At 53.4% G+C, this 27,516-nt stretch overlaps 1 protein-coding gene across 1 annotated transcript in view; it reads right to left on the bottom strand.

The window, feature by feature from the left end:
• The window catches only part of MYO18B (myosin XVIIIB), a gene marked incomplete at its 5' end in the record, with an annotated part of 230,771 nt that overhangs the window by 175,560 nt on the left and 27,695 nt on the right, over positions 1-27,516 (bottom strand). The window contains 4 exons of the mRNA XM_036277288.1: positions 11,189-11,333; positions 22,164-22,227; positions 25,037-25,137; positions 25,949-26,091. Coding sequence (XP_036133181.1) covers positions 11,189-11,333; positions 22,164-22,227; positions 25,037-25,137; positions 25,949-26,091 — 453 coding nt within the window. The remainder of the gene's footprint in view (positions 1-11,188; positions 11,334-22,163; positions 22,228-25,036; positions 25,138-25,948; positions 26,092-27,516) is intronic.

The following is a 27,516-nucleotide window of genomic DNA, read 5'->3' on the forward strand; positions in this document are numbered from 1 at the left end:
CATGTTAATGGCGTCCCTGGTGATCAAGATGGAAAGAGCCCCAGAGAGCACCTAGTCCACCCCAACAGCCACATCTTTCCACCTCTCTGAGCCTCAGTTTTCTCATCTAAAAAATGGGATAATAGCACCTACTCCATGGGACTGTTGAGATGGCCAGAGCTCTTTGTCAGCCTGGTAGTCAGCACTGGACTAATGTCAGCTGCTCTTACTGTTTGTGGGAAACAGAGGCCAAGAAGAAAGGAAAGGATTTCACAGAGCCAGCCAGTGAGTGAGTGGCTTGGTCAGTCTGAAACCTGGTCCCCTCCCGTGTCCCACCTGGCCCTCTGGGTGTGGGGCTCCCAGGGAGTGATGCTGTCTAGCATTGGCCACTTCAGGGTTCTGCATTTTTTAAAAAATATAATTGTTTCCATCCCAGAGCAGCCATTCCATCTTAATGAATGAATTCAATATGCTTAGAAAACAAAGAATAAATCCTTGCTGTGGCCCAGAATAGGCCTGGCTGCCCCAGCTGTGGGGCAGGGAGCCAAGCCACCAGCTGGGGGAAGGTGCAGGCTGTGGGGCCGCGGCCACAGAAAGCAGGAGGGTGGGGCTGGGCCCCCGGGGAGACAGGCCTCGGGGCTGCTGGGTCCAAGGACAGATCAGTGAAATCTCCAAGCTGTAGGGTGCTAATCCTCTCTTAACCAGAGCCCGCTGAAGTCCCTCGGGACCAGCGCAGGGGTCTTGATGCTGGTTCCGTGCAGATGAAAACACAGAGGCCCCAGGCCTTGCTCAAGCCCCCGCACCTTCGCTCACTGGGGTTCCCCTGCGTGGAGCACCTTCCCCAATGCTCCTCAGCTGGACCCCTTGGGTGGGGCTGACCATTCTCACCACGGGGTGTATCCTGTCTAGAATTTTTCTTGGCATCACCAAGGCACTTTTCTAGGTCAATCTCCATTGATCAGACTGAAACCATCTTGAACATTGAGGTCGGCCTCCCAGCAGGTAGCTGAAGACCTGTTGTCCAATAGGCATAGAAGAAAGACAGGACAGGAGGAGGAAGTGGAGAGAGAGAGACTAGGGGAGACGTAAAGGAAGGGAAGGGAGAAGAAAAGAAGAGAGGGAAGAGAGAAGGAGGAAGATGGGCTGAAGGAGGGCTCAGAAGAATAAGCATGGCAACGGCCCAGGAGCCGAGACTCGGATTCTAGTCCCCTTCCCCACTGCCTCTCTGTGTGACCCCGAGCAAGTCCGTCCCCTGTCCGGACCTTGGCCCTGCCCTGTACAAAGAGGGGCTCAGGCCTGCCAGTCTCAGCCCATGGATTCTCCACCCGTGCAGGGAGGTTCTCAGGGCCAGACAGATGAGAGGTGGTCCCTGGCTTCTGCCATCGGCACCGAGGTCTCCCCTGGGCAGGTAGAGGCTCTGAGAAGCTGAGCTTGCCACCCGAGGTCCTCTGCACAGAGGAGCCATCGACGCCCAGACCGCGGGTGTCCTGCTCCTTCTGACTCAATAACTCCTGATATTTCTTAACCCAGAGCCTGAAGAAATAAGCAAGGCTGGTCCCACCAGCTGGAGCCCAGACACCAACCCCAATCGGTGCTGCTGGGGAAAATGGAGGGAGGCACATGTGTTCTGAGCTCTGAACACCTTGTGGCCAGTGTGTAGGTCGTTTCATGAGAGCCAGGCTGCAGCTGGGGGGGGGGGGAGGGCGAGAAGCCCCTCCTGGTTGCAGATGAGTGAGACAGTGCTGAGTGGCAGCGAGGAACTGCCAACCACCAGACGGAGGACTAGCTCTGCCCCCCAGCCCGCCTGCTTTTCGTATGGAGACAAAGGAGAGCTCGGAAGAGAGGAGGACAGGCCAAGCGTCTGTCTTGGGGTGGTGGACAGAGATGGCATCCCCAAAGTGGAGGGTGCAGGTCCATTTTGAAGTGCCAAGCCTTCCTCAGACCCTCAGTGACATAGCACACGGTAGGCAGAAGGTCAGCTTCATGCCGCGTAGAGCTGTGTGACCCCGAGTTAGTGCCTTCACCTCTCTGAGCCTGGGTTTCCCCACCCACAAACAGGAATGATAACAGCAGTGCCTAACCCACAGGCATGAGGGGGTGAGATGAGCCAACCCACGTAAACCAGATCACACTCATAGGAACCTCAAACCTTTGACCCAGCAGGTCCATGTCCAGAAACCACGCCCCCAAAACGCTCCCTTGTATGTACAACCTCCAAAACAAGGATGCTCAATGTGCATGGTTTAGAACACCAAGGAGTGTCCAGCCAGTGTGGCTCAGAGGTTGAGCATCAACCCATGCACCAAGAGGTCACCAGTTCGATTCCTGGTCAGAGCACTTGCCCAGGTTATGGGCCTAATCTCCAGTAGGGGGCATGCAGAAGGGGACCAATCAGTGTTCTCTCTCATCAATGTTTCTATCTCTCTCTCCCTCTCCCTACCTCTCTCTCTGAAATCAATAAAGGGGGCCGGGGGAGAACACCAAGGAGCAGGAAACGACCTGAATGATCAGCAGAACTGCTACCTAGGTGCAGGCCCACCCATAGCAGGCACGTTCTTCTGTCCACAAAGAGAACCAGGACATCGTTGTGACGCGAGGGCAAAGTGTGGAAGACGCGCCGTGAGACGAAGAGAGCAAAGGGCTAGGAGACGGTGTGGACCCATCTGTGTAAACACCACCCAACCACGTGCGTGGTGTGTGCACAGAGGTAGCTGACAGCTGACTGCCGTCTTGAAGGCCTGAAGATAAGCCTGTAGTCAGGTTGCAGTCACATAGCCATGTCTGTTTCCCACAGTTCATCACGCACTTGCTCCAGCTGTGTGCAATGCTGCGTGGGGAAAGCTCGTGGGACTCAGCTTCCTGTGAGTCTAAATTACTTCCAGTCAAAAAGTGTAACAGAAAAAAATCCAGCCTGTCAGGGTAGTGACACTATCCTGTGTGATCCCGTCATGGAGGATCCGTGATACACGTCTGTCAACACCCAGTGAACGTCCGACTCCGAGAGTGAGCCCTCCTGTAAACTATGGGCTTCAGTTAACAGCAGTGTATCAGTATGGGCCCTTCTGTGGTAACAAATGTCACTTTTAAATAACAATGTAACAATGGTGACCTCAGAGGGCAGAGGGATCTGGGGGGTGAGGAGAGACTTTTGTTCATTCTGTATTCTTCTACACTGTTTCCATTTCTCAAAGGAACACAGCTTCAGAGTTTTGTATATGCAGTAGCTTTAAGACAATAAAAACAATAAAACACTTCACAGAGTGTCATTTGAATATGTGGACATTGTGTTACATGGAGGGCGTCACTGTTGCTATTCCCACAGGCCTTTGGCACACGGGGTCCTGTCCCAACGAGGGGAGCATCTGGCCACCTCCTCCTATCCTTGGACGGACTGCCCTGGTTGCTGGATGTTGAGGTGCCCCAGCAGAAAGCGGGGAGCTGGGCCTTTGTCATTATTGCTGTTGCCTCTCCTTCCTGCAGTCCCCTCTGGGCTCCCCGAGTTACAGCCCCATCCATCTGGGGCCTGACGTCTTTATTAGGGCACGCGGGGACTTGCTGGGCTGATTGGCAGCCTCCCTTCGTCAGCCCATTACGCAGCCTCTCCGTGGGTTATATATGGGCCTGGCTGCGTCAGACGTTAGGCAATGGGGTCAGCAGCAAGCAGACGGGCACATTTAGTGAAAGACAAATAAACCTGCCGGCCCTCCGAGAAAAATGAAAGCCACGCGACACGGCCATCAAGGCAGACACTGCTTATCCTTGTTGCTCTTTTGGATTCTGAACATTATTGTCATTTTTGTGAAGTAATGGTGGACAGCAGGCAGAGTGACAAATAGCCTCAGACTTTCCAGGAAAAGTATACATCATCTCTTACAGCAGCGGGACCACAGGGATGGGAGAGGATTCGAGACCAGCCTAACCTTGCAGAATCCAGCTTCACCAAAGGGAACTCCCCTGGATGATGGACTGATGCTCTAATCATAACCATAATCATAATCATAACAATGATAGAACTTTATACAATATATTGATATTAAATTATGTAAGCCTCCAGAACCCTAGGAGGCAGGCACTATCATCGCCCCCATTTTAGAGATGAGCAGACTGAGTCCCAGAGGTCAGGACACCCACTAATGACGAAGGAGAACACAGGTCACCCTGGTCCCAGAGGCCTGGCCTTTAGCCTCGACTGTGAGCTCTCCTGCCTCTGTTCTGTTTAGCAGATGACCTTCCAGATGGAGGAAGGAAGACTGGAGATTGGACGGAGATAGTTCTGAACCTGACAGGCATTAGCACAGCAGTTTCATCGTGTGCCCTTAGCAAGGAGCCTCAGCTCTTAGAGGCTTAGAGGCTTGGGTTCTTCACCCATGAACGGGCCTAATGACCCCACCTGGCCCACCTCAGAGGCAGGTTTTTAAAATATGCTTTTATTGCTTTTTAGAGAGAGAGAGAGAGAGACATCTATGAAAGAGAAGCCTCAATCGGCTGCCTCCTGCATACCCCCTACTGGGGACTGAGCCCCAAACCCAGGCATGTGCCCTGAGTGGGAAGTGAACCAGCGACCTCTTGGTCCATGCCAGTTTTTATTTTGATACATTTTTATTGATTTTTTTAGAGAGAGGGGAAATGAGAGAGATAGAGAAACATCAATGTGAGAGAGAAACACCAGTCAGCTGCCTCCTGCACACCCCACACCGGGAATTAAGCCTCCAATCTGGGCTTGTGCCCTAACTGGGAATCAAACAGGCAACCTTTTGGTGCCTGGGACCAGGCCCAACCAACTGAGGCACAGCAGCCAGGGCTCAGGGGCGGGTTTTACGCCAGCGGAGACAACCAACCACAGGCGTGCTTTGCAGAGAGACGCGAATGGCAGCTGCCGAGTGCCTATGCGCCCGGGCAGCGCGTCTTTATCTGACTGTATCCTGACTGTAGGTGGATGGGCTATTCTCGTGGTGCAGACGCAGACGCTGAGGCCCGGGGAGGTGAAGGTGAATCCCTTGCACAGGTCGAGTCACACAGCCAGGAAGTGGAGAGCCAGACTCCAAGCCAGTCCTGTCCACTGCAGGGCCCCAGCTTTTCCCTCCGCCCTCACTCTCTCCTTATCACGTGAGCTCCGGAGAGCATCCTTTGCTGCCATGTGAAACATGGGCCACTTTGTTGCCAAAGGAAAAAAAAACAAAAACCATGAGGTTGGATGAATGGCTGTCTGATGGCTCCGGAGGGATGGCCCGGGCCATGAGCCTTGGTTAACAGCAAACCAGCTGCAATGGCAAATCACCCAGGGTTTTCTGCCTGCCATGTGGAGCCAGCCCCCAGGGCCCCTCCCCCTGCCTTCCCAAGGGACCTGTTCCCGCCAGCCAGCCCAGGGGACAGGAAGGCAGTGGAGACAGAGTACGGAGGGAGGGAGGAACTCGGCCCCTCTGCCACCATACGAACACGCTTCCTAAGATCCAAAGGTCAGCTGTGCCCGACCTCTTCGAAGCAGCCTCTACATGAGGAACCAGCTCAGCCAGGCGCCGCTTGGCCGGTGCACGGCGCACGGGAGGCAGCCCGAGGGAGGTTATCAGCACTGAGACTTGGGGGGCCCCAGGCAGCCCCCACTGCCTCTCTCCCTCGCACAGATGTGGCCACGGTCACACACAGCTCATAAAAGACCAAGCTGAGATCTGAACCCAGGACTGAGATCTGAACCCAGGATGGGCTGACTCCAAAACATCCCCACATCCCAAGGCGAGGTGTGGCCCAGCCTTGGAGGCTGCCCAGGGCACCTCCGGCCAGAGCCCCCGCAGCCAGCCAGCCGCCCAGAGGGATGCGGCCAAAACGCCTCCTGGGATAAAGTGCACCAGATCATATGGGCTGAGGTCACCAAGAAGGGAGTGGGGGAGGCCACGGTGGCAGAGCCCTGAAGGAACTCAGGAGTCGGGGGTGGGGCAGGGGGGCCAATGAAATTTCGCAAGGAACGGGATTGGACACCCAAGGAGTCATGCTGAGGCCATGTGTGATGTCTCCATGGGCAGAAGCTGAACTGAGCAGGGACCATGAATGTGCTAGGACAATGTGGTGACCTGAGGGACTGGGCCCCCATCAGCCTGAAGCCACCCCACATGTGCTCGGTGGCAAAGGACTGATGTACTTTTTTTTTATCCTCACCTGAGGACACTTCTCCATTTTTTGTTGTTGTTGTTGTTCAGATAGAGCGGGAGGGAGAAAGAGGAAGAGAGAGAGAGAAACATCGACGTGAAGGGGACACATCTAGTGGCTGCCTCCTGCACGGCCCCAACCAGGGCCAGGGACAAACTGCAACCGAGGTACGTGCCCTTAGTGGGAACTGAACCAGGGTCTCTCTGGACCTCAGGTCGACGCTCTAACTGCTGAGCCAAACCAGCCAGGGCTGATGTACTTTTAAAGCAGAAATAAAAAGGAAGATGCCCAGCCGGAGCCTCAGGGGATTCAGCATCATCCCATTTGCATTCCCCGTCAGGGCACATGCCCAGGTTGTGGGCTCGATTCCCAGCGGGGGGCGTGCAGGAGGCAGCCGGTCGGTGTTTCCCTCATCATTGATGTTTCTATCTCTCCCTCTCCCTTCCTCTCTCCGAAATCAATAAAAACATTTTTTAAAAAGAAAAAAAGGGAAGAACACTTTCAGAAGAGGCAGTGATAGCTTCTCCTTCTGTGGGGAGAAGAGAATGACAAGGGAAAGGAAAAGTCCCCTGGGGTCAGGAGCCTCGATCCAGCCTCATCCCACCTGCTGCCTTGGCCCCCTTCAGGTTGGCCCAGGACGCTGGGAATCAATGCTCCACGTCCTGAGAGGCAGCTGGGTGGAGGTGCGAGCTGGCTGGTCTGGGGGCTGCTGCACAGGGCTCGGCATCTGTGACAAATACCTGTTTGGTCTTTGTCCTGGTCCCTGGCACACAGCTCCTAAAACCTTTGTAATCGCTGAGGTGCTAAGAGTGTCTTTTATATGCTAATGAGATGACAGGTGGCTGGGGGACCCTGAAGAGCTTCAGGTTGGGAGGCTGGTCACCAGAAAGACCAAGGCATGATTAGAGGGATGGACGTTTGAGCCCCACTTAGAGAGCTGGGCTGGAGACTGAATGAATCACCAACGGTCAATGATTTAATCAATCATGTCTATGAAATGAAACCTTCACAAATAACCCTCAATGCCAGAGTCTGAAGAGCTTCCGGGTTGGTGGACACATGGAGGTGCTGGGAGGGTGGGGCACCTGGAGAGGGCATGGGAGCTCCGCCCCTCCCCACACGCCTTGTCCTGCGCACCTCTTCCCTCTGGCTGTTCCCGCGTTGCCTCCTTTGTTATAAGTCTGTACTAGTGAGTGAAGTGACTTCCTGAGTTCTGTGAGCTGTTCTAGCAAATTATCAAACCCGAGGAGGGGCTCGTGGGAACCCCCTGACTTTATAGCCAGTCGGTTAAAAGTACAGGGGCCCATACTGTGCATTGGTGTCTGAAATCGGGCAGTCTTATGGGACTGTGCCCTTAACTTATGGGGTCTGTACTAACTCCAGGCAGTATCAGAATTGGATTGAGTCGTAGGACACCTAGAGTCTATCTGGAGAATTAAAGAATTGGTTGAGCTCAGCCAGTGTGGGTCAGTGGTTGAGTATCGACCCATGCACCAAGGTTGCCGGTTCGATTCCTGGTCTGGGCACATGCCCAAGTTGTGGCCCCGATCCCCAGTGCGGGGCATGCAGGAGGCAGCCAACTGATGTTCTCTCTCATCAATGTTTCCATCTCTCTCCCTCTCCCTTCCTTTCTCTCTCTAAAATCAATAAAGAAAAAAAACTTAAAAAAAGAATTGAATGATGTCAGAGAAAAAAACACCCACACATGTAGTGTCCAAAGTTTTGTGAGTAAAATCAGTTCAGGGCACCCCCGTGAAAAAGTGGCATCGCCAGACCTCTGGGAGCCTGTGAGGGCAGAGGCCACAGCACAGGGCTTGGGGGTGGGAGGTCCAGAGGCTGGCCGGAGCGTGAGCACGTGGTCCCAGCTCTCCTCTGGCTTTGGTTGTGTGTCCTGGGGGTGTGGACAAATCTCTGACAGGCCTCAGTTTACTCCCCCATCCCCCCCAGGCTGTCCCCAGGCTGTGCAGTGACACCATCACACCCACAAGCACTCAGCACAGGGCCCAGGAAAAGCAGTCAATTTCCGAGCAGGGACTGACCTGAAGGGCCCATTGCCAAGTCTCGGCTGTGGAGCAATCTTTGCAGGAAGAGCAGAAAGCTTCGAAACCCCGCCCTGAAACATAGGCTGTGTGCCCTCTGTAACTCACATGCCTCCTCTGAGCCTCCATTCCCCAACACCCCCACCATGAGCCAAGACCTTGTTCCACGTGCGTTGGCCTTGATTCATTTAATCCTCACAAGCCTATGAACGGGGTGCCATCATTAGCCCCACATTATAGAGGAAGAAACTGAGGTCGGCAGGCCAGCCCGGATTCACACCCAGCAGGCTGAGTCCCCGCGCTGGCCCAATGGCATTTTTCTTCCTCACCAGATGATTGCATGAATCTCATCAGATCAAAAAGCATAAAAATAGAATCAGGACTCTCAAAATAAGTTAAGGAAGCCAGGCGCACTGAATGGAGAACATCATTTAATGGGGGGAAAAAAGAAAACTCTGATTAATGGAATATTTCAAAATGATCTGTTATGACACCAAGCAAAGACATTTATATATGACTTTGAAATTTTTAATAGCTGATTTTAGAGCAACCTATTATGAAATCTTCCACAGTAGAATATATAGTAAGTAAATCATCAGGCAGGCCTCCCAGGCAGACTGACGGCAGCTCCTCTTAAAATAATTTATACGCTGGGATGGGGGGAGGCTGGAGAAATTATTGCCATAATCATGTATTAATAAAATATTTATAAATATGACTTTCTCTTTTATCGTTACAGGCAGCCACAGGTATGCCCGGGCCCCGAGCCCACATCAGAGGGATGTCCCACATGCCCAGGAGGAGGAACTTGGGCATCAAACCTCATCCCTCTGGTGACAGGCCAATGAAGGGAGGGGGCGGGGGGAGGTCTCCCCTAGCCTCTCTTTAGTCACCTTGGTGGCTGAGAGGGTTCAAGTGTGACAACAGAAATAGAGAGGTGGGTGCCATCGGTCTGCAAGTCTCGCCGTCTTCCTAGACCTTGCAGTGTGCTCGGAGGGAGCAAGCCGGTCTGAGCTCAGTGCACCCTGGGAGCGCCGCCTAACCCGGGCTAACGATGCGATCACAGAGCTGCCTTCCGCTGAGAAACTGCCTTGAGCTAGACGCTCCCGATGACCTGTCCACCACCCCTCGCCCTGGCCGTCCCACGACTGCCACCCCCTATGTGTCCCTGGCCCGTCGCTGCAGGTGTCTGTCTGTGCCTCTCTTTCTCTGGCTGTAGGAGCATGCTCGGTGCATGCATGAGGCAAGCTGGGGGTACAGGAGGTGATGCCCCCCAGGAGCCACCTTCCACCAGGGAGAAGCAGGAGGTGGTAGATAAATATGCCAGGGTATATTCTTCTAGGGTATGTCCTTCAGAGTCTCCCAGGTCCCCGGGGGACTGGGCCCCAGCTGCCTGGATGCACCCTAAGGCACCCAGTATCATCTGCCTTCCCTTCCCTGTCTTACTTCCCCACACCCCTATCAGTGCCTCCTGGAATCCCCTCCCAAAAAGCCACCTGCACCCAAATCTTTGTCTCGGGGTCTGTTTCGGGGAAACAGAGCCTAGTTCAGTTTCCTTTTCTTTACCCCATTTAATCCTCACCTCAAAGGGGAGACCACTAAAAGTGGTGTTTGAACTCGGATCTGTGAGCAGAAACAGCTCTCGAGAGCCCATACCCTGCGGTTGACTGCACCAAACCTCCCGAGCCTCAGTTTACCATTCTGTAAAACTGGTTCACTTCCCTCCACACTTCCCCAACCGACAGACACCTAACTCTGAACCTCCACAGCTTTCCTGGTCTGAGCTGCGCAATTACAACCCCGATCTCGGCTCCGAAGCTGGCTGAGGGTGTAATTCCAGAAGGCTCATCTCTCCAAATGAGATGAAAAACTCCCAAGGAGGGACTCTCTGTGTGATTTGAATACCATATAATTTTCATAAGTCCCCAAATTCTATTCTTATATATATATATTTTTTCCATCTAATTGAAATGCAAAAACTATTCTTGGGTTGCAGCTGTACAATGGCAGGCAGCCGGCGGGCTTTTGCCCGTGCTACCAGGCACCTTCGCCCTATGAAGGCAGGAACCACGTGACTCTTGGTCCCTACCGTCCCCCCAGGGCCTTTCACGGTGCCAAGAGAGGCAGCGGAGGCACTGGGGCAGGGAACCGAGTGAGGAGCCTTGACTGCCAAACCAAGGGATTTCACCTGAAATTCCCCGGGAGGATTCTAAGCTGGGGAACGGCATAATGGGGTACGTTTCAGAACGGAGCCCAGTGGTCACAACTAAGGATGAACGAAGAAAGAGTGAAGACATCAGCAACCAGGCTACTGAGGCCCAAGCAAACCAAACCAAAAAAAAGGGCCACTACCTAATTTAAAGTGATAATAGTATAGAGAAGCCACGGCCAACAGTGCTATCACAGAGAATACCTGCGTGGCCAAGCGGATGACTGGATAGGGAGGTGCTGGCGCGCGGGGCGAGCCGAACCACGTGGGACACCAGGTTGAAGCAGGGACAATCAGCAAACGGGCAATTCGGGAGGAAAAGGATAACGGGGTGGCCCTTAGCACGGATAGCGCGAGCACCTCCAGGATGTCTAGAGAGAAGCCTCACCTCTACAACGCGGACCTGACCTTCTCTCCCGTGTTCTGCAGCCTCTCTGCTCCATGCAGCGGCACTGGCTATGTACGGCTATTTAAATGTATGCTACATAAAACTTAATGCACTTAAAATGCAATTCCTCCGTCGCACAAACTGCGTTTCAAGCGCTCGGCAGCCGCACATGGTAGCGGCTCCTGGGCCGGGCACCGCGGATCGAGCCTCTCCGTCGTCGGGCTAAGTCCCCTGGACGGCGCTGCTCTAGAAGGCCTGCCTCGGAAACCTGCCCGTTTCCTTCTTCCTGCTCGACAGCCGCCCAGGGAGCAGCCCCGGACACACAGAACATGGTACACTGACCCCATCCCACTTCACTGAGAGAAGGGCCTTCTCGGGCCCCGCCCACGGACCCGGCTGGCAGCCCGGGTGAGCTGGGCAGGAAGGACATACCTTTGCAGGCCCCCGCAGCGCCGAGGTGGTAGATGGCTGCCAGCACCCGCCAAATGGCTCGCTGCTCGCTCTCCGAAATGCCCAGGGTCTCCATGGCACCCTGGAGCTGGGCGAAGGCGGCCGCTGCCCTCTGCTTGTCTTCAGGCTGAGGGCAAAGAGAGAGGGGAAGAGAGAGAGGCCATCACGGTGGAGAAAACGCAAACTCACCACCTGAGGCCAAGCTCAGTCGCGGAGGACACGTGTGGTCGCTTTCTGGCCAAGTAAATCACCCCCGGTTACAGCCGAGGAGGGCTGACAATCGCCATTTCTGTTGTACTCGGGAAGGCGATACGGTTTGTATTCATTCGTGTCTTTTTTTTTTTTTTTTTTTTTTTTATCCTCACCCGAGGACATTTTTCGATATTTTGTTCAGATAGAGTGAGAGGGAGAGAGAGAGAGAGAGAGAAACATCGATGTGAAGGGACACATCGAGTGGTTGCCACCCACACGACCCAGCCAGGGCTGGGGACAAACTGCAACCAAGGTACGTGCCCTTAGCGGGAACTGAACCCGGGTCTCTCCAGACCGCAGGCCGACGCTCTAACCGCTGAGCCAAACCGGCCAGGGCTTCATTCGTGTCTTCATTCGGCAGACTGATCAAGGCTCTGCTCTGTGCCAGGCTCTGGCAATGCACAGGCGAGCGAACCCCAGACCTCGACTTTGAGGACCTCTCAAGGTAGGAGCGAAAGGAGATGAAAAGCAACTAAGTGTGAAACAGGCTAAGTGGAGGGAGACGAGTGTGAGTGGGGAGCTTCGGAAAATTGGGGGCAGGAATGCACTAATTAACCCCACCCAAGAGAAGCAAAGACAATGTCATAGCAGATGAGTCAAAACTGTGATTGATGCTGGAAAGATAAACAGGCTGAGTTGACCCACTTAATGTCATAAAGGGCCTGATCAGCAGAAGGAGCTATGTGAGCAAAGCAGATTTTTGGAGACCACGGGGTGGTCACTGATTGCGGACACAGCACAGGTACTTTCGGGGCGGGGCTGACAGAGAGCGGAGGAAATGAGCATGTGCAGGCCTCAAACACATATTAAAGTGCATGAGCTTTACACTCCAGCCATGACTGGCAAATACACGGCCTGTCTACATTCCCGGGCCTGCAGCAGACATCACTAATCGATCAAGATCCCACAGCAAGCCAGTGAGCGCAGATTCGTTTCAGGACATCACCCCTTGCACCCACTGACCTACCTCGGCAACCAGCCGAGAGGGAACCCGCTTGCCACCCCCAACCCCATGCAAGCAACGGAAAACCGCCCAAGATTCTTAAACAGGAGGAAAGAGAAAAATGTCATGATCAGAGGTTTACAGGTTGTAGAGTTTTTTTTTTTTTTTTTTTTAGATTTATGATCCCAATTACGTTTGATTGAATATTAAAATTAGTCTGAAACTCCTGCGCACACACCATCTGGCCAAGGAGACGCGGCCCAGAAGCCTGCTGGGTTAAGAGGAAGTGAGACGGGAGGAGAATTCTTCGCCAATAACCCACCAGCACGCACGGAGGAACTGACTTGCCCTTGAACAGAGCGTGGGTGATAAACTACACACTGCTAAAGCCAGCAGGTCCTTGACTGGTGGAGTCCAGTGCCCAGAGGAGACGACACTTGCCCAAGGTCACACAGCAAATTAGTCCCAGACACAGCACTAGACTCAGGCTTTGCTGACTCCCAGCCCAGGCCACATGTCCCATCCATTCCAGCCACTTCTAACCGGGAAAGAACCCTACAAGGGTCACTGACCAATCGGGACCCATCAGCGCCTGCAGGGGCATGGAAAGACTCGCTGTGGAAACATTCAATTAATGGCAAAAGCATGTTTCACTGATCCATCATATTTCTGGGCCACCACAGGACCACAAAATCCCTAGCAACCAGGAGCTCAACCTAGCAACCACAGCTGCTTCACTGGAGCACACAGAGGGGAGGAAGGCGTCTTACCAACATGGTTATTTATGAGATTTCAGAGAAGCGGAGAAAGAACAGCGAAGAACAGTGGCAACACATTTATTATGGCTCCCACTGTCAGCCCTGAGCATCTGACTTTAAATTACAGGCCGACTCCATCATCTGCCACTTAGCTCGTGTGAAGAGAAGAATGAGAAAACTTCCGCTAAAGCTAATATGCTTCTTTGTCCCTCCCTCCCCACCCCAGTCTCTGTTGACACAGAAGACAGGGAGGGACAAAAACGATTAGGATCAGGAAGATGTTTGCCATTCCTTAAACTCCCAGAGGAGCCAAACATCTCTGCATTGTGCCCTGATAAAAGCCAATCCTTGCATCAAACTCATGAAAACAGAAGTCAGCCAATCTGGTGGAAAAAGTCAACTCAGAGCTCAAATGTCTATCCACAGGAGAATGATAACCACAGGGTGGTACAGCCAGGGCGTGTGTGGAGTACTACACAGCAATGAAAAAGAACAAGCCACTGATACATGTAACCACAGACCCAAAAATCAACACACTGCCTGATTCCATCTGCGTGGGCAAAACTAACCGAGTAAAGAGAAGTCAGGATGGTGACTGGAGTGGGAGGGGTACCTCTGATGGGGGGGGGGGGGACTCAAGGGAGCCTTTGCCAGGAGGGGGGATATTCTAGATCTTGATCTGGAATGTGGTTGCAGGTGTGTTTGAGAACATAAGCATCATCAAATTGTACGCTTAAAATCAGTGCACTTGATACATTTTACTTCATGTCTTACTCAACTAAAAAAAAAGGAAAAAGAAAAAATAATCAACTCACAATGTGCCTAGGGTTTATCTGGTGCAATCGAAGACTCAAGGTCAGCCAAAGACTACAGGTAATTTAGTGAAAAAAATGAAATCCAAAGGCTCTGTCCACATTACACTGGGCTGTGTTCAGAGCACCCAGGAGACTCCGACACTGCAGACGGGCCAGGATTGGCTCGGGGGTCAGAAGAATGAGAAATTCTCTCGACTCTGCGTTCCTGGCAGTGTGGCTTTGCACAGATCTCTTGCCCTCACACTGAGGCCCAGTGTCCACTTCTGACCCTCCTCCCAGGGCCGTCACAGATGTGTGTCGGGTGCCCAGCACACAGGATGCTCAGTAGACGCTGGCCTCCAGGCCCCTCCGTGCCTCTCCCGCCATGTCTTCCAGGGACACCTGTCCCCACTGCTGCCCAAGTTCATGCCCAGCAGGCGTGGCCTGGTCCTCCGCAGAGGCTCCCGGACCGGGGAGGGACCCACTGCACAAACACACAATGATAGCGCACAGGAGCGCTGGGCTAGGAGACTGGGAGGGCAAGGGGCTGAGTGGGAGGGTCAAGACTTCCTGGAAGAAGTGGTGTGTGAAGCAAACAACATAAGCGAGGAAAAGTAGGTGCTGGGAGGGGCAGGGGGCAGGGCAGGGGACATGGTGTGCTGGTGCTGAGGACCCCGAGGATGCTCCTGTAGGCCTGTCTGTCAGAGAGGAGGGCAATGGGCAACCATGGTTCGCGTCTGGGAGCTGTTCTCTGAAGGAGCCAGGGGTACTAGCGGTCTGGCCACGGAGCTGGCACTGGGAGTCGGCTTGCTTGGTTATAAGCACAGTGGGAGGCCTCAGATGGGCCTGGGTCTGACAGCCTCATGGGGATACAAACCAACCCCTCTCTTCCAGGGCTGTGGTGGGCTCCCCTGTGTCTCCCAACCGGCCCAGGGGATTCCCACACCCCAGCCTAGCTGTGGGAGTAAAATGCTGAACACTAATTCGATTCAATGGCAAAAGAAACACGGGTGTCTGCAGAACTGGGTGGACCTCATGGAGACCATGGGAGGGGGCGCGGGACAGGTGACATCTAGAGCCAGGAGCTCCCCTTCCCAAGTGACTCTGCCCATGCTCAAAACTGACCAATCCACATCCTCTCTGGACACTGGGGCGTCCATTTGCGGAGAAGAGAATGTGTTAATTGAGCACCTACTATGCTGTGCCAGGTGCTTTCACGCCATTAGGCGGGTGTGGGTCTCTCCAATCGATAGAGGAAGAAACTGAGGCTCCGAGAAGGAAAAGTGCTTATCCGAGGCTACCCATCTGAGGAAGGACAGAGTCACTAAATGTCCAACATTCTACTGGGCCCCCAATCCTAGGAAAAGACTGAGAAGTTGGGATTTGCTCTACCCATTCCACGGGTGGAAAAGCTGAAGCTAAGAGAAGGTAAGTGATATACCGTGGGCAAGGTCTTCAGCCACGAAACAGGACGGAGTCAGGCCAACTGGGGGTTCCAGTCCTGCCTTTGCCTCTTAAAAGCTGTGTGCCCTTGGGCAAATAACTCCACTTCTCTGAGCCTGGTTACTCCTCCTGAAGAGATGTGGTAACAATTTTCCAAGGACCATTAGGAGGAGTAAGTAAGAGACTGCCCCCGGCAGAGCCCCTGGTACGGCGCACGATCCTCCATCCTTCTGTTTCAGCTGATACCTGGGTCATAAAAAATAAATGTGCCCCGGGCCAGAGTCTGGCGTGTGACAGCCAGAAGCAAATTACTAGGAGGTAAGGATCATCATTACCACTGTGGCTGGGCACTTTTTTTTAAAAATCAGGCTATGTTGAAGAAAAATAAATTATAGAGAAGAAAATAATATGAAAGCTTTGTGACTTCAAATGTGTCCTGGTGCCCTGGCAGATCTCAAAGAAGTTCCATTTAAAAGCTGAAATGTGTCAGGCAGCGAGGAGGCTCTGTGGGGACCAGGAGGAGGAAATGACAGTCAGCCAGCAGAGGTGGCAACCGAGGTCCAGCGCATCCACCCCGCGTCCCACACCCTCATCCTCTGGTCTACAACCACACTGTACTCTTTGCTGTCTTCCCACATTTACCTCAGCATCAGGTGCTCTGTGTAGCAGGAATGCTAGTCTCACTGTTCCTAACTCCACTCTTAGTCCAGGACCAGTTGTCACCACCTCCAGGCAGCCTTCCCTGATATGCCTCTACCCCTGCCAGCATACCCTCAGCCTACACACACCTCTACTCAGGCACCTATCACTCTGACTCGGAATGATCTGTGTCTGTGACCACGGCAGCCCTCATTGACCTCCAGAACATAAGTCCTTTGTGACAGAGACCCCGCTGAGTTCTCTCTCTGTGCCAGTGCCTGGGATCTAATAAGATCAATAAATATCCATTGATGAGTGAATGTCAACGAGCTGCCAGTTAGGGTCCCCAAATAAGAGCCACTGATACTGGGGTAGAGTGCGTCCACCCTGCGCCAGGCCCGCAGTTCTACAATCCCGGGTTTGAGGACCTGCAGTTCCAGGCTGGCTGAGGGGTGAGAGCCCCAAACCTTGTAATCCCCTCCTCCGGATCCTCTGCCATCCCTAGCAACCGCCCCAGCTCCCGGGACCCAGGCTGTGGATCCAAAGAAAGCACATGGTCCCCAAAGCCCTAGGCAATGTCTTCAAAGACACCGGCCATTGATCGGAGTGTAATGAACATAGCTCCGCCCACCACAGCAGCAACATTCAGAAAATTGAAAAGACACGATTTCAGCCACGTCGCCGCGTGGGGCAGGCTCACGCACTTATTCCCTTGACAGAGCACTCGGTGTGTGCCCGGCTCAGGGAACAGGACACAGAGGACCCCGCCCATCCCAAGGGACTCAGGGCCGAGGGGAGACAGGCTGTAAGTAAACAGCATGATACGCGATAAGAGACTGTTACCAAGGAGATCATTAAAAAAAAATAAAAAAACTACCAGGAGGCCTCTCCTTGGACAGAGGGCTGGAAAGCTGGGGGTGGCGAAGCTGTTACTCGGGCTCAAAGATCCACAAAGATACGTATCGCCTCGTCCTTAAGAACTACAAAGGGTATAGAACCTTTTTGAAAACGGACATTCGGGAAATAGTCCGGGGAATCCTGACTCCACCATGAATGTCTGGTCATTGAAAATATTGTTTGCAAACATTTCCACACACACAGTTTGTTACCAACCCTCTAAAACATCCAGAGGAGAAACACTGAGGGGAATCTGCGGAATGTTGCGAGGGCCGTCTCTGGGCCGTCTCTGGGCCGTGACGGCCGGCGCCTGCTGTTCGGGTTGTGTGAGTGTGTGTTTGGGTTGGGGTTTTGTCTGTACGCTTCTTCTGACTTTTCCACAGGAGGCATTATTAATTTAATATTCTAACATGAAATGTTTCATCAAAAATATCAACTAGAGGAGGAGAAAAGATAAAGCCAGTAAGAGAAAAATAGGGCATGTCCCACCGAGGACGGGGGACTGGGGACCTTGTGGGTCACTGGGGCCTTGTTCCACTCAAGGCTGCCACCCAGGATAATACTGAATAACAACAATAACAACACAAGCGGAACGGATTGAATTCCACACACGGTCCAGGCAAGGGGGACCATCACCATCCCAGTTTCACTAACGAGGAAACCGAGGGGAGGGAAGTCGCTTTGCTTCTGGCCGCCCAGCCTAAGTGTTGGCACCAAGCTTTGAACCTGGATATGTCAGACTCCGGAACCCATTTCTTGTTTTGTTATCCTCACCCGAGGACATGTTTGCATTGATCTTCAGATAGAGCGGGAGGGAGAGAGGAAGGAAGAGAGAGAAACATCGACGTGAGAGAGACACATCGACTGGCTGCCACCCACAGGACCCCAACCGGGGCTGGGGACAAACTGCAATCGAGGTACGTGCCCTTAGCGGGAACCGAACCCGGGTCTCTGGTCTGCAGACCGGCGCTCTAACCGCGGAGCAAACCGGCCAGGGCAGAACCCATTTCTTAGCCACTGTCATCAGTGCCTTTTCAGGGGACGATGGCAGCAACCGTTACAGATGAGACAGAAGTGGAACTAACCAGGGGCCGGGGATTGGCTGGAGGAGAAGGAAGCGGCCTCAGCCAGACATGAATTTGGGCAATAGGACTGCCAGATAAAATGCAGACACCTAGCTAAACGTCGATTTCAGATCAACAATGGATACACTTTTAGTTTAGGTGGCTTTCCCCCTACAGTATTTTGTGCAGCAGGAATGATGGCCTCACTGACCCTCCCTCACCCGACTCTTCATCCAGGACCAGCCCATGCTTACCTCCTCCAGGCAGCCTTCTCTGATACGCTCCAACCCTCCGGGTTTGCCCATGCAATATTTGGGACATACTCACACTAAAAATTATTTTACAATTTTCTGAGATTCAAATTTAACTGGGCAGCCTACATTTTCCCAATTTTATTGAGTTGTAATTGACAAGCAAAAAGTACATATTTTTAAGTGTACAATGTGCTGGTTTACTATACATATACACTGTGAAATGATCACCACAACAAAGCTAGTAACACGCCCATCACCTCACAGAGTCAGTGTGGGTGGTGAGGACACCTAAGATCTGCTCTTCTTGCCCAGCCGGTGTGGCTCAGCGGGTTGAGCGTCGTCCCGTGGACTGAGAGGTCCTGGTTCGATTCCCGGTTGGGACACATGCTAGGGTTGCAGAACCAATCCCCAGTGTGGGGCGTGCAGGAAGCACCAATCGATGTTTCTACCTCTCTCTTCCTTCCCCTCTCTCTAAAACATCTTTTAAAATCAATAAAAAACATTTTTTTTTTAAAGGATCTGCTCTCCTAGGGAATTTCAAGCAGCCAATCCATCCAGGAGCATTAACTACAGTCCCCGTGCTGCACGTTGAGTAGGTATGAGGTGAGTAAGTTCTGGGTGTCCTGTGTTTTATTTGCTGAATCTGGCAACTTAGGGGGCCTGTCTGTAGCAATTTCCATTTTGGGGGGGCATTCCCTGACCAAATTCCCTTACTGAGACTGCACCTGGACTGCACAGTCCCAGAAAACTCGCCCAGGCTCGTATCAAAGACCAACGAGTCTGACTTGGTTTCGCTGTGAGAGGACCCTCCCCGATCCGTGCCAGGTAGCAGAAAGAGAACAAAGGAATACCGCACCAGTTCCCACAAACCAACCGGTCTAAGAAACACAGCCCCCGGGAACACAGAAAAGCACGACCACTCCAGAGGCCTCCTGGACATGGCCCAGGCTGCAGCGGCTCCGTGTGCAGGCGGTGGACACGCAGGCCGGGCTGGAGCGCACGGGGCCGGCCTCCTCCCCGAAACAACAGGAACACACACAGCAGCCCTCTCGCCGAGCCAAATGGACGCACGTGGCCGAAACTCATGAAACGGATGAGAAAGCCAGATGCGGGCACAGCTTTTCATCCTCGGCCATCAGGGTCGAGGTGTGGGCCCGAACCCCCCCTCCCCCGCCCGATCATGGGAGAAAGTGTACGAAAGAGAACATAGCGCAGATCCCCCCCAGTGAGGGGGGCATCAGAAAGGAGAAGGGTGGATCAGCCCCGAATTTAAAGATGGGGGAGTCCCACCCACTTACTCCATCCCACCCCACCCCCTGCAGACTCCACTGCAGTGGCTCTCAACTCGGGGTCCCTGGACCAGCAGCATCGGTGACACCTGAGAACTTGGGAGAAACACATATTCTCAGGCCCCGCCTCAGACTGGCAAGTCTGTGGACAGTACCCAGCAGTGTGTGTGCGTGTATGTGTGTGCACTTGTGCACGTGAGTAACAGCTGTATCAGGGTGTAGTTGGCAAAGGATAATTGACTCGTCTTCACAATATACAACCTGTGAGACCATCACCACAGTGAAGAGGTGGACGTATCCGTCACCCCCTAAAGTTCCCTTTCATAATCCTTTCTCCCCTCTCCCTGCCCCCCACCAATCTCAGACAGCCACTGACCTGTTCTCTGTCTCGGTTTTTTGAGAGGTTCACATGTATAAAATCATACAGCGTTCTCTCCTTCACCTGAGGTTTTTCACTCGGCGCGCCTTCTTCGAGAGCCACTGTGTTCTCGGATATATCACTAGTTCATTCATTTTTACTGCTGAAAAGTATACTATCTTTATGACTGCTTCACAATGTAGTCATCCGTTCACTTGTTAACAGACATTCTGGTAGTTTCCAGTTTGGGGCTACTCCAAATAAAACTGCTATGATTTCAAGCAAAGGTTCTTGTATGGTACACACTGTCCCTCTTCTGCATAAAGTCCTAGGAGTGGAGGAATGTGTCTATGGGAGGTGTGTGTTTAACGCTCAAAGGAACCATTGTCCAGAATGACGGTCCTACTTCACACCAGCTGTGATGAGAGTTTGTTACCCCACGTACTCACCAGCACTTGGTGCGATCAGTCTTTTTAAATGGATTCAGACTAGCCCCACCGGTGTGGCTCAGTGGTTGAGCATCGACCCATGCACCAAGAGGTTGCAGGTTCGATTCCTGGTCAGGGCACACGCCCAGGTTGTGGGCCCGATCCCCAGTGGGGTCATGCAGGAGGCGGCCAGTTGATGTTCTCTGTCATCAATGTTTCTATCTCTCTCTCTCTCTCTCTTTCTCTCTCTCTCTCTCCCTTCCTCTCTCTCTAAAGTTCAATAAAGAAAAAAATTGTTTAAAAAATAAATGGAGACCGACTAGTGATCGGGCAGTGGGATTGCGCTGTGGCTTTAGTCTGAATTTCTTTGACGACTAATGACGTTGAGCGTATTTTCCAGTGCTCATTTGCCACCCACGTATCTTTGTTGGTGGCGTGTGTGTCGAAAATGTTGAAATCGTTTGCCCGTCTTTTTCACTGGGTTGTGTTAGGTATAATGCTGAAAGGCATTTATATATTCTGGATTCAAAACCTTTATCAGATATATGATTTGCAAACATTTCCTCCCAGCCTATGGTGTGTATTTTCATCATAACAGTGAATTTCAAAGAACAGAGGTTCTTCATTTTGATGACGTACAATTTCTCAGTTTGTTCTCTTATGGGCTCTGCTTTGGTATCACATCTAAAAATCTTTGCCTAACTCAAGGTTACAGAATTTTTTTCCTATTTTATTTTAGAAATGTTATGGTTTAAGTTTTACATTTAGGTCTATGATCTATTTTTTGTTAATTTTCATATATAATATGAGGTTATGGATTCAGATTCTTTTTTGTTTCTTTTGCATGAGGATATCCAGTTATTTCAGACATATATGTTTGGAAAATGCTTTGGTGTGGAAATTATCTCTGCTCCTTTACCAGGTGAACTCCTACTCATCCCTCAAAACCCAGGTCAAATGTCCCCTTGGCTAAGAAGCCTTCCCCCAACTGAAGCCAAGTAGTTCTTTCTTTCAACTACCCTCTGATCTCCACAGCATCTTGTGCAACCTTTGCTATATTCGTATCTCACATTAGCACATTACTTCCCGTGTCTTTCTCTCCTGCTAGAGCAAAAATTCATGGACGAGGACCACAACCCCAGCACTTATCACGGACCTGCTATAGATGTGAGGGTTGGGGGATGGGAAGGGGGTGACTCAGAAAACAATTGTTAAAATACAAAAAAATAAATAAAGGATAGACACACAAGGGGAAAAACTGGCTTTTTTAAACCAGTTTTTATTGAACCCTGCTCTGTTCAGATTGAACACCATCTCTCAATGTCCTACTCAAAGGCCACAGCCTCCAGGAAGTCATCTCTGACTGCGCCTACCCCCGTTACTCATCAATAATGTTTACTAAGAGTACCTGATTGAATGAGTCACTGATTTAGGCCAAGCCCTGTCATTTCATTCCATCCTCACCACAAACCCGTGAGGCAGATACAACTGCTGGCATTATTTTACAGAAGGGGGCACAGATGTTCGGAGAGGTTAGGTTCCATGCCTGAGGTCACATATCTAACAAGTGTCAGAGCTGGGGTTCGAAACCAAAGAGCCTGTCACCAGAGTCCCCATGCTCACCTTTATGTACACCACCTCCTGGTTCCTTTATTGTATGTCCCATTTCCTGACAAGCCCAGACCCTACAAAGGCACCTCTCCCTCCCCCACATGACCAGCCCTTGCCAGGAGACCCCTCAAAGGAGACAAGTCACATAGGAGATCCCTCCATCACCCTCCCATCCTGGCCACGGGGCCGCAGACACCCTCAACACCGCAGAAGGACCTCTTCCTTACCTTGGACCAAATGCCCATGCCGAAGGAGCTGCTGTCTGCCATCTGGTGCAGGCACAGTTCCGTCCTAGAAGCAGAGCAGGGGTCAGAAGTAAGGGAGTGTCTGCCCACACCAGCGGCCTGGCGGGGCAGGTGGTCACCGTGGTGTGGGCTCCACACGATGCCCCAGGAGGTCCCAGTGTCCCTCCCAGGCCCTGAGCCCACCTCCTGAACCTTCCTCACTCACGACCCTCACTCAGCCCTTGCTCCGTGCCAGGAAACGCCGGAACAAAGAGTCATGGACTTCAATCAGGGAAGCGGGTTCTAACGCCAGGTCCCCTACGGACTCGATGTGTGAACTTGATCAAGGATGATATTGGACCAGTCACCTTGAAGGAGTCCTTGCTGTATGCTAAGTTCTGAGGTTACTCAGCCCTGCCCAGTGTTCCCCTGTCACAGATGACAGAACAGGGGCACTGAGGAGTTAGCATCTTGCCCGCTCAGCTAGCAAACAGAGCTCTCCTCCCACCCAAGCCTCCTCTGGCCTCTGTCACCAGCCCAGCAGGTGACATGACGTTTAAGGCCTCGGTGGGTTCCTTAAGAGGGAGGCCTGAGGCTGGGCTCCAAACCCCGAAGACCAGAGGAATGCAAGCCGGGGGGGGGGGGGGGGGAGGCCACGCCCCCAGCCCTCTCCAGGCCCACCCACAAACACAGCATGGAGCCCAGCTTCAGACCCCACAACCCTCCAGGCGGCGCATCTTGGTTCCTGGGAAGGGGAACTCTCACCAGTCCCCAGCCAGTTTCTCTAATTCTGGGTCCGTTAGTGCCTTCGCCCCTAGTTCTCTGCCGACCCCACACCCCTGGCCTGTCTCACCCCCAGGAAGGACCTTGTCAGAAAGACTTTGAGCCCAATCCCAGCCCTGCCACTTAGCAGATAAGGCGGTTCTGTTCCCTGAGCCTCCGACGAGCTCGCCTGTGAATGGGCATTCTCTCACGAGCTTCGCGGGGTTAAGTGAGATACTACACACACTCCCAGGCCGGCCTGGCACCGTCGGTGCCCTGTACTTGTGTCCCCTGCACTTGACCTGATCTGTATTCCAACAGTTGGAAGTTCAACTTGACAAATAATTAAGGGGCGTCTATCCAGTGCCCAGCCCCATGTTAACACTGGGGAGGCAGAGAGGAGTAAGGCAGGGCAGGGCCCCTGAGTTAAAGATCTCATGGTCGGCCCTGGCCGGTTTGGCTCAGCGGTTAGAGCGTCGGCCTGCGGACCAGAGAGTCTCGGGTTCGGTTGCCGCTAAGAGCATGTACCTCGGTTGCAGTTTGTCCCTGGCCCTGGTTGGGGTCGTGTGGGTGGCAGCCACTCGATGTGTCTCTCTCACATCGATGTTTCTCTCTCTCTTCCTCCCTCTCTCCCTCCTGCTCTATCTGAAGATAAATGCAAAAATGTCCGCGAGTGAGGATAAAACAAAAAGATATCATGGTCAGTCTAGTGAGGAAGAGAGACCCAGCCCCCGCCCCCCCCCGCGCGCCCCCCCCCCCCCCCAGTGACGAACCAGGAATCAGGAGCACTCCTCTAAGACGGGATTCGGAGGAGGGTTTTGAAGGATGACTAGGAGTTTGCCATATAAATACAGGGGAGAAAGGAAGGGCATTTGTGGAAGTGGAAGCCAGTCTTTGCCCTGCGGATGAGGGGACAGCCTGGCAGCAACAGAGGTAAAGAAAGGGAGATGGCCTGGGAGACCACTAGAGAGCCCCCAGCACGACCCTGACCTCCGAGGGGTCTGAGTTGTTCTAAGCACTTTTCTCCACTCTCCCAGGGCCTCTGAAACGCATCTGGGGCGGCCCCATCCTCTCAGACGCAGCTTTGCCCTGGCTCCTAAGGATGCCATCCCTGCCTGGTCAGGCCCACCGACACAGCTGCCTGGCCTGGGCTGGGCCTGGCGTGGAGCCCTGGAGCCCTCTGCCGGCAGCTGTCCTTCCTCTGCCCACCCCACAGGGAACCCCCTCCAGGCCCAGAACCGAGCGCCACGCAGGGGTGCAGACTGACAACCCCAACGTGGGGTCACCGGGGAGGTGCGCCTGCCCGTCAGTGTTCTGAGAGGTGAGGATGAGCTGGGGAGAGGATTCCAACTCCACCTGCAGACCCGTGTATGCTGCTCTCCTGTGACCCACCCTACTACACACCACACATGGGGCCTGCTGCCTGGACACGTGAGCTGGTGTAAACGCCCACAGGCTGGCACTGTGGTATCCATGCCACAGAAAGGGAAACTGAGGTTCAGAGAGGACCACATGGGGCAAAGCCTGGATCTAAACACACATCCCTCCGTCTCTCGAGTCAGTCCTTTGCAGAGCACACCTGTCAGGACCCAAGGGGGCTATCCGCCCGGAGGCCCTCGGAGGTGAGTCTCCCTGGCTACCCTGCCGGCCACTCCGCCCAGCGCGCCCTTGTTCTGAGGTGCCTCGTTCAGGCAAACGCTCAGGTGCACTCGAGGCCCCCACAAACATTTAACAACTTCTGGGAGACTTGGGGTCTGCTGTCTGGCCCTCCGCCACGCTGCTGTCGGCCTGGGCTGACATGTGTCCGTCACATCAGACAGCCTCGGCCACCCCCCAGCATGCATGAAGAGCTAGCTACGTGTGCACACTCTGTGAGGTCAGTCACCCTGTCTGTCAGCCAGGGCACCGTCCCCACTTTCCAGAGGACAAAACCGAGGTTCAGAGTGGACGACACTTAGCCAAGTTCACCCAGCCCGTGAGCAGTGCCAGGCCAGGTTCCTGACCCTGGGTGCCACCGCCCCTCAGCTCCGGGCAGAGCTCGGGCTGGGTCCCTGGACAGCGGCTGCCCTTTGACTCGCTGCCCTCAGCAGTGCCTGCCTGGCCCAGTCACTCACCGGAGATCCAAGTCCAAGCCCGCCAGCATCTGGGAGAAAACCTCGAAGTTGCCTTCCCCTTCCGGCTGCCGGGCCACGCGGCTCTTCTCCAACAGCATTGTCTGCAAGAGGAGAGGACTTGGGGTACATCGGCCCCGTGCCTGGTGCCCAGCTATCCTGAGGCCCCGGGAGGGCACGCCACCTGGGCCCACCCTTTGGTCCAAACTCTGCTGGGCACCTTGGTATCGAGACCTATCAGCCCTTTGTCTCACTAATTCAAAGTCCGTCTAGGGCTCAGCTCATGCAATGGACTTGTCCAGTGAAGGCCTCTGAACGGAAGAAGCTGACCCAGAGCCACCCTCCAATATTCTTATTTCACAAGCGCCGTTAGTAGCTTGACCCAAACGGTCACAATTGGTAGGGTTCCAGGGCCAGCATGGAAAGGGACGTACTGGGCGCTGGTGAGTTTTCCTTGAGTCTGCACATTTTCCCAGCTCCCCGTACGAACAACGCTTCCAACCAGCTAATCCTATTTTCTGTTCAAACAGAGTGTTCGAGGGGCGGGTGGGGGGGGGTGATCTGGGAGATGGGGACAAGCAGGCGTGTGCTTGTCACACACCGATGGCCGTGGAAGGCTGGCAAGCGTCTGTTTCATTTCAGTTTATGCTTCTAAGACCCAACTAATGAGCGGCTGAATTATATATTTATTCATGAATATTTCATCCCCGTGATAGTCAGAGGTGCAGACCGGCCAGCTTGCTCGAGGGAGGGACTTTCTGGGCCACTGCGCAAGGTGGGGAGGGGCTGGCAACAGCTAGGGGAACGATGACATCTAGATGCGTCCAGGGCCCAGGAGGCTTGGGCTCTGCTAAGTGGGGCTAGGGATCCTGTCGCCCCAAGGACACCCCTCTCCCTTCCACCCAGAGGCCTCACCTGGAGCTGAGCTGCTGTGACACGGCCTGTGGCATTGAAGTCCAGTGACATCACCATGGTGAACCGGGTGGCGCTGCGGCTGTGGCCAGTGGACACAGAGCCAAAGGCCCGGAGAAGGGTGAAGGTGGCTCGGATCTTCTCCACTGTGAGGACGCAGGGCACAATGTCACCCATGGCCTGGCTACTGCCACCCTCACCTCTCCAAGGACCACCTCCTTCACTGGCCCCAGGCCCGGGCGGGCTCCTTGCCACCTCCTCAGTTCAACTCTAAACCACACACATTTCAGTGCTCGCCTGGCCCTATGCTGCAAACAGGGGCGCAAGGGGAGCAAAAGAGTCAAGAAGGGATGGGCGCCACCTGGGTGGCAGGGCTGCCCAGCGGCCTCTGGGCCTGATGGAGCCTGGCGGAAGGCAGGGCATGAACACTCTCAGATCTGCTCTCAGGGGATTGCTCATCACAGTGGGCTTAAAAAGCCCTGCAGTCTCCCTGCAACTATGTATCGAGCACCTACTCTGCATCAGGCATTGGACTCGGCACCTGGATACAGCCTAGCCTGACTCCCACCCTCAAACACACTCGCCCACAGCAGAACGACATTTTAGGAAAGCAAAGATGGGCACCTCTCCCTGCTGTACCCCCAGCCCCTGCCATGGGCCAGGGGTAGACAGGTGATCATAGAGCGCTGGAATAACCCCACAGAAAGCAGCAGCGCACAGTCATTAAGCAAGTTTGAATACTGTCCTTTGCTAGTGACCTGATTTGGGGCAAATGAACTAACCTCCCTGTGGCTCAGACACCCCATCTGGAAACTGGGCGTGATAACACTACTGACCTCAAGCAGGTGTCATGAGCACTAAAAGACTGAATGATGCCAAGTGCTCAGCACGTGCTCCCAATGTGCTGGTGGTGGTATTATATGTATCAACCAGAAAAGCTCCGTTGCCCAGGCCCCCAGGCCGTGTATTCTCTGCAGGGAGAAGACTACCCCTGAGAGGACAGAAACTGATTCTGGGCATGGGAGGAGTTTTGCTTTCTTATGTACAAAGCACAGATAAACATACATAAACAGATTAGGGCACATCTATGGCATTGAAATTTCATGGTGGGGAGATGATTAGGGGACAGAATGTTTTTTTAAAAAAAACGCCTTAAAGGAACAAAAAAGAGAGAGGAAAGAAAAGAAGAAAACGCAGAGAACACCGGCCCAGGGTCACAGCTCCGGAGCCAGGCGGCCTGGTTTCTGGGTGCATTAGCCGCGTGGCCTCAGGCTAGCTCATTAATTTCTCAGAGTCTTAACATCCTCAGCTATAAAATGCAAGTAAGTAGCAGCTACCTTATAAGGCTGTTGTAAATAACAAATAAGCTTAAACCCGGTGTTGGCTGTGATCACTATTAATATTGTCATTGTTATTATTACTGGATGGCACTCTTTAAGTGCCTTGCTCAGACTTCATCCCCCCAGGCAGCCCCCCGTCCGGGCTCTGGCCACCGCCACCCTGACCAGCTCTGCCTGAGCATGCAGGACTGGCACCTGTGCCCTCTGGTTGTCAGCTCCTGGAGAACACCC

This window comes from Molossus molossus, unplaced genomic scaffold, assembly GCF_014108415.1.
Source record: "Molossus molossus isolate mMolMol1 unplaced genomic scaffold, mMolMol1.p scaffold_m16_p_22, whole genome shotgun sequence".
In the NCBI taxonomy this organism is placed as follows: domain Eukaryota; kingdom Metazoa; phylum Chordata; class Mammalia; order Chiroptera; family Molossidae; genus Molossus; species Molossus molossus.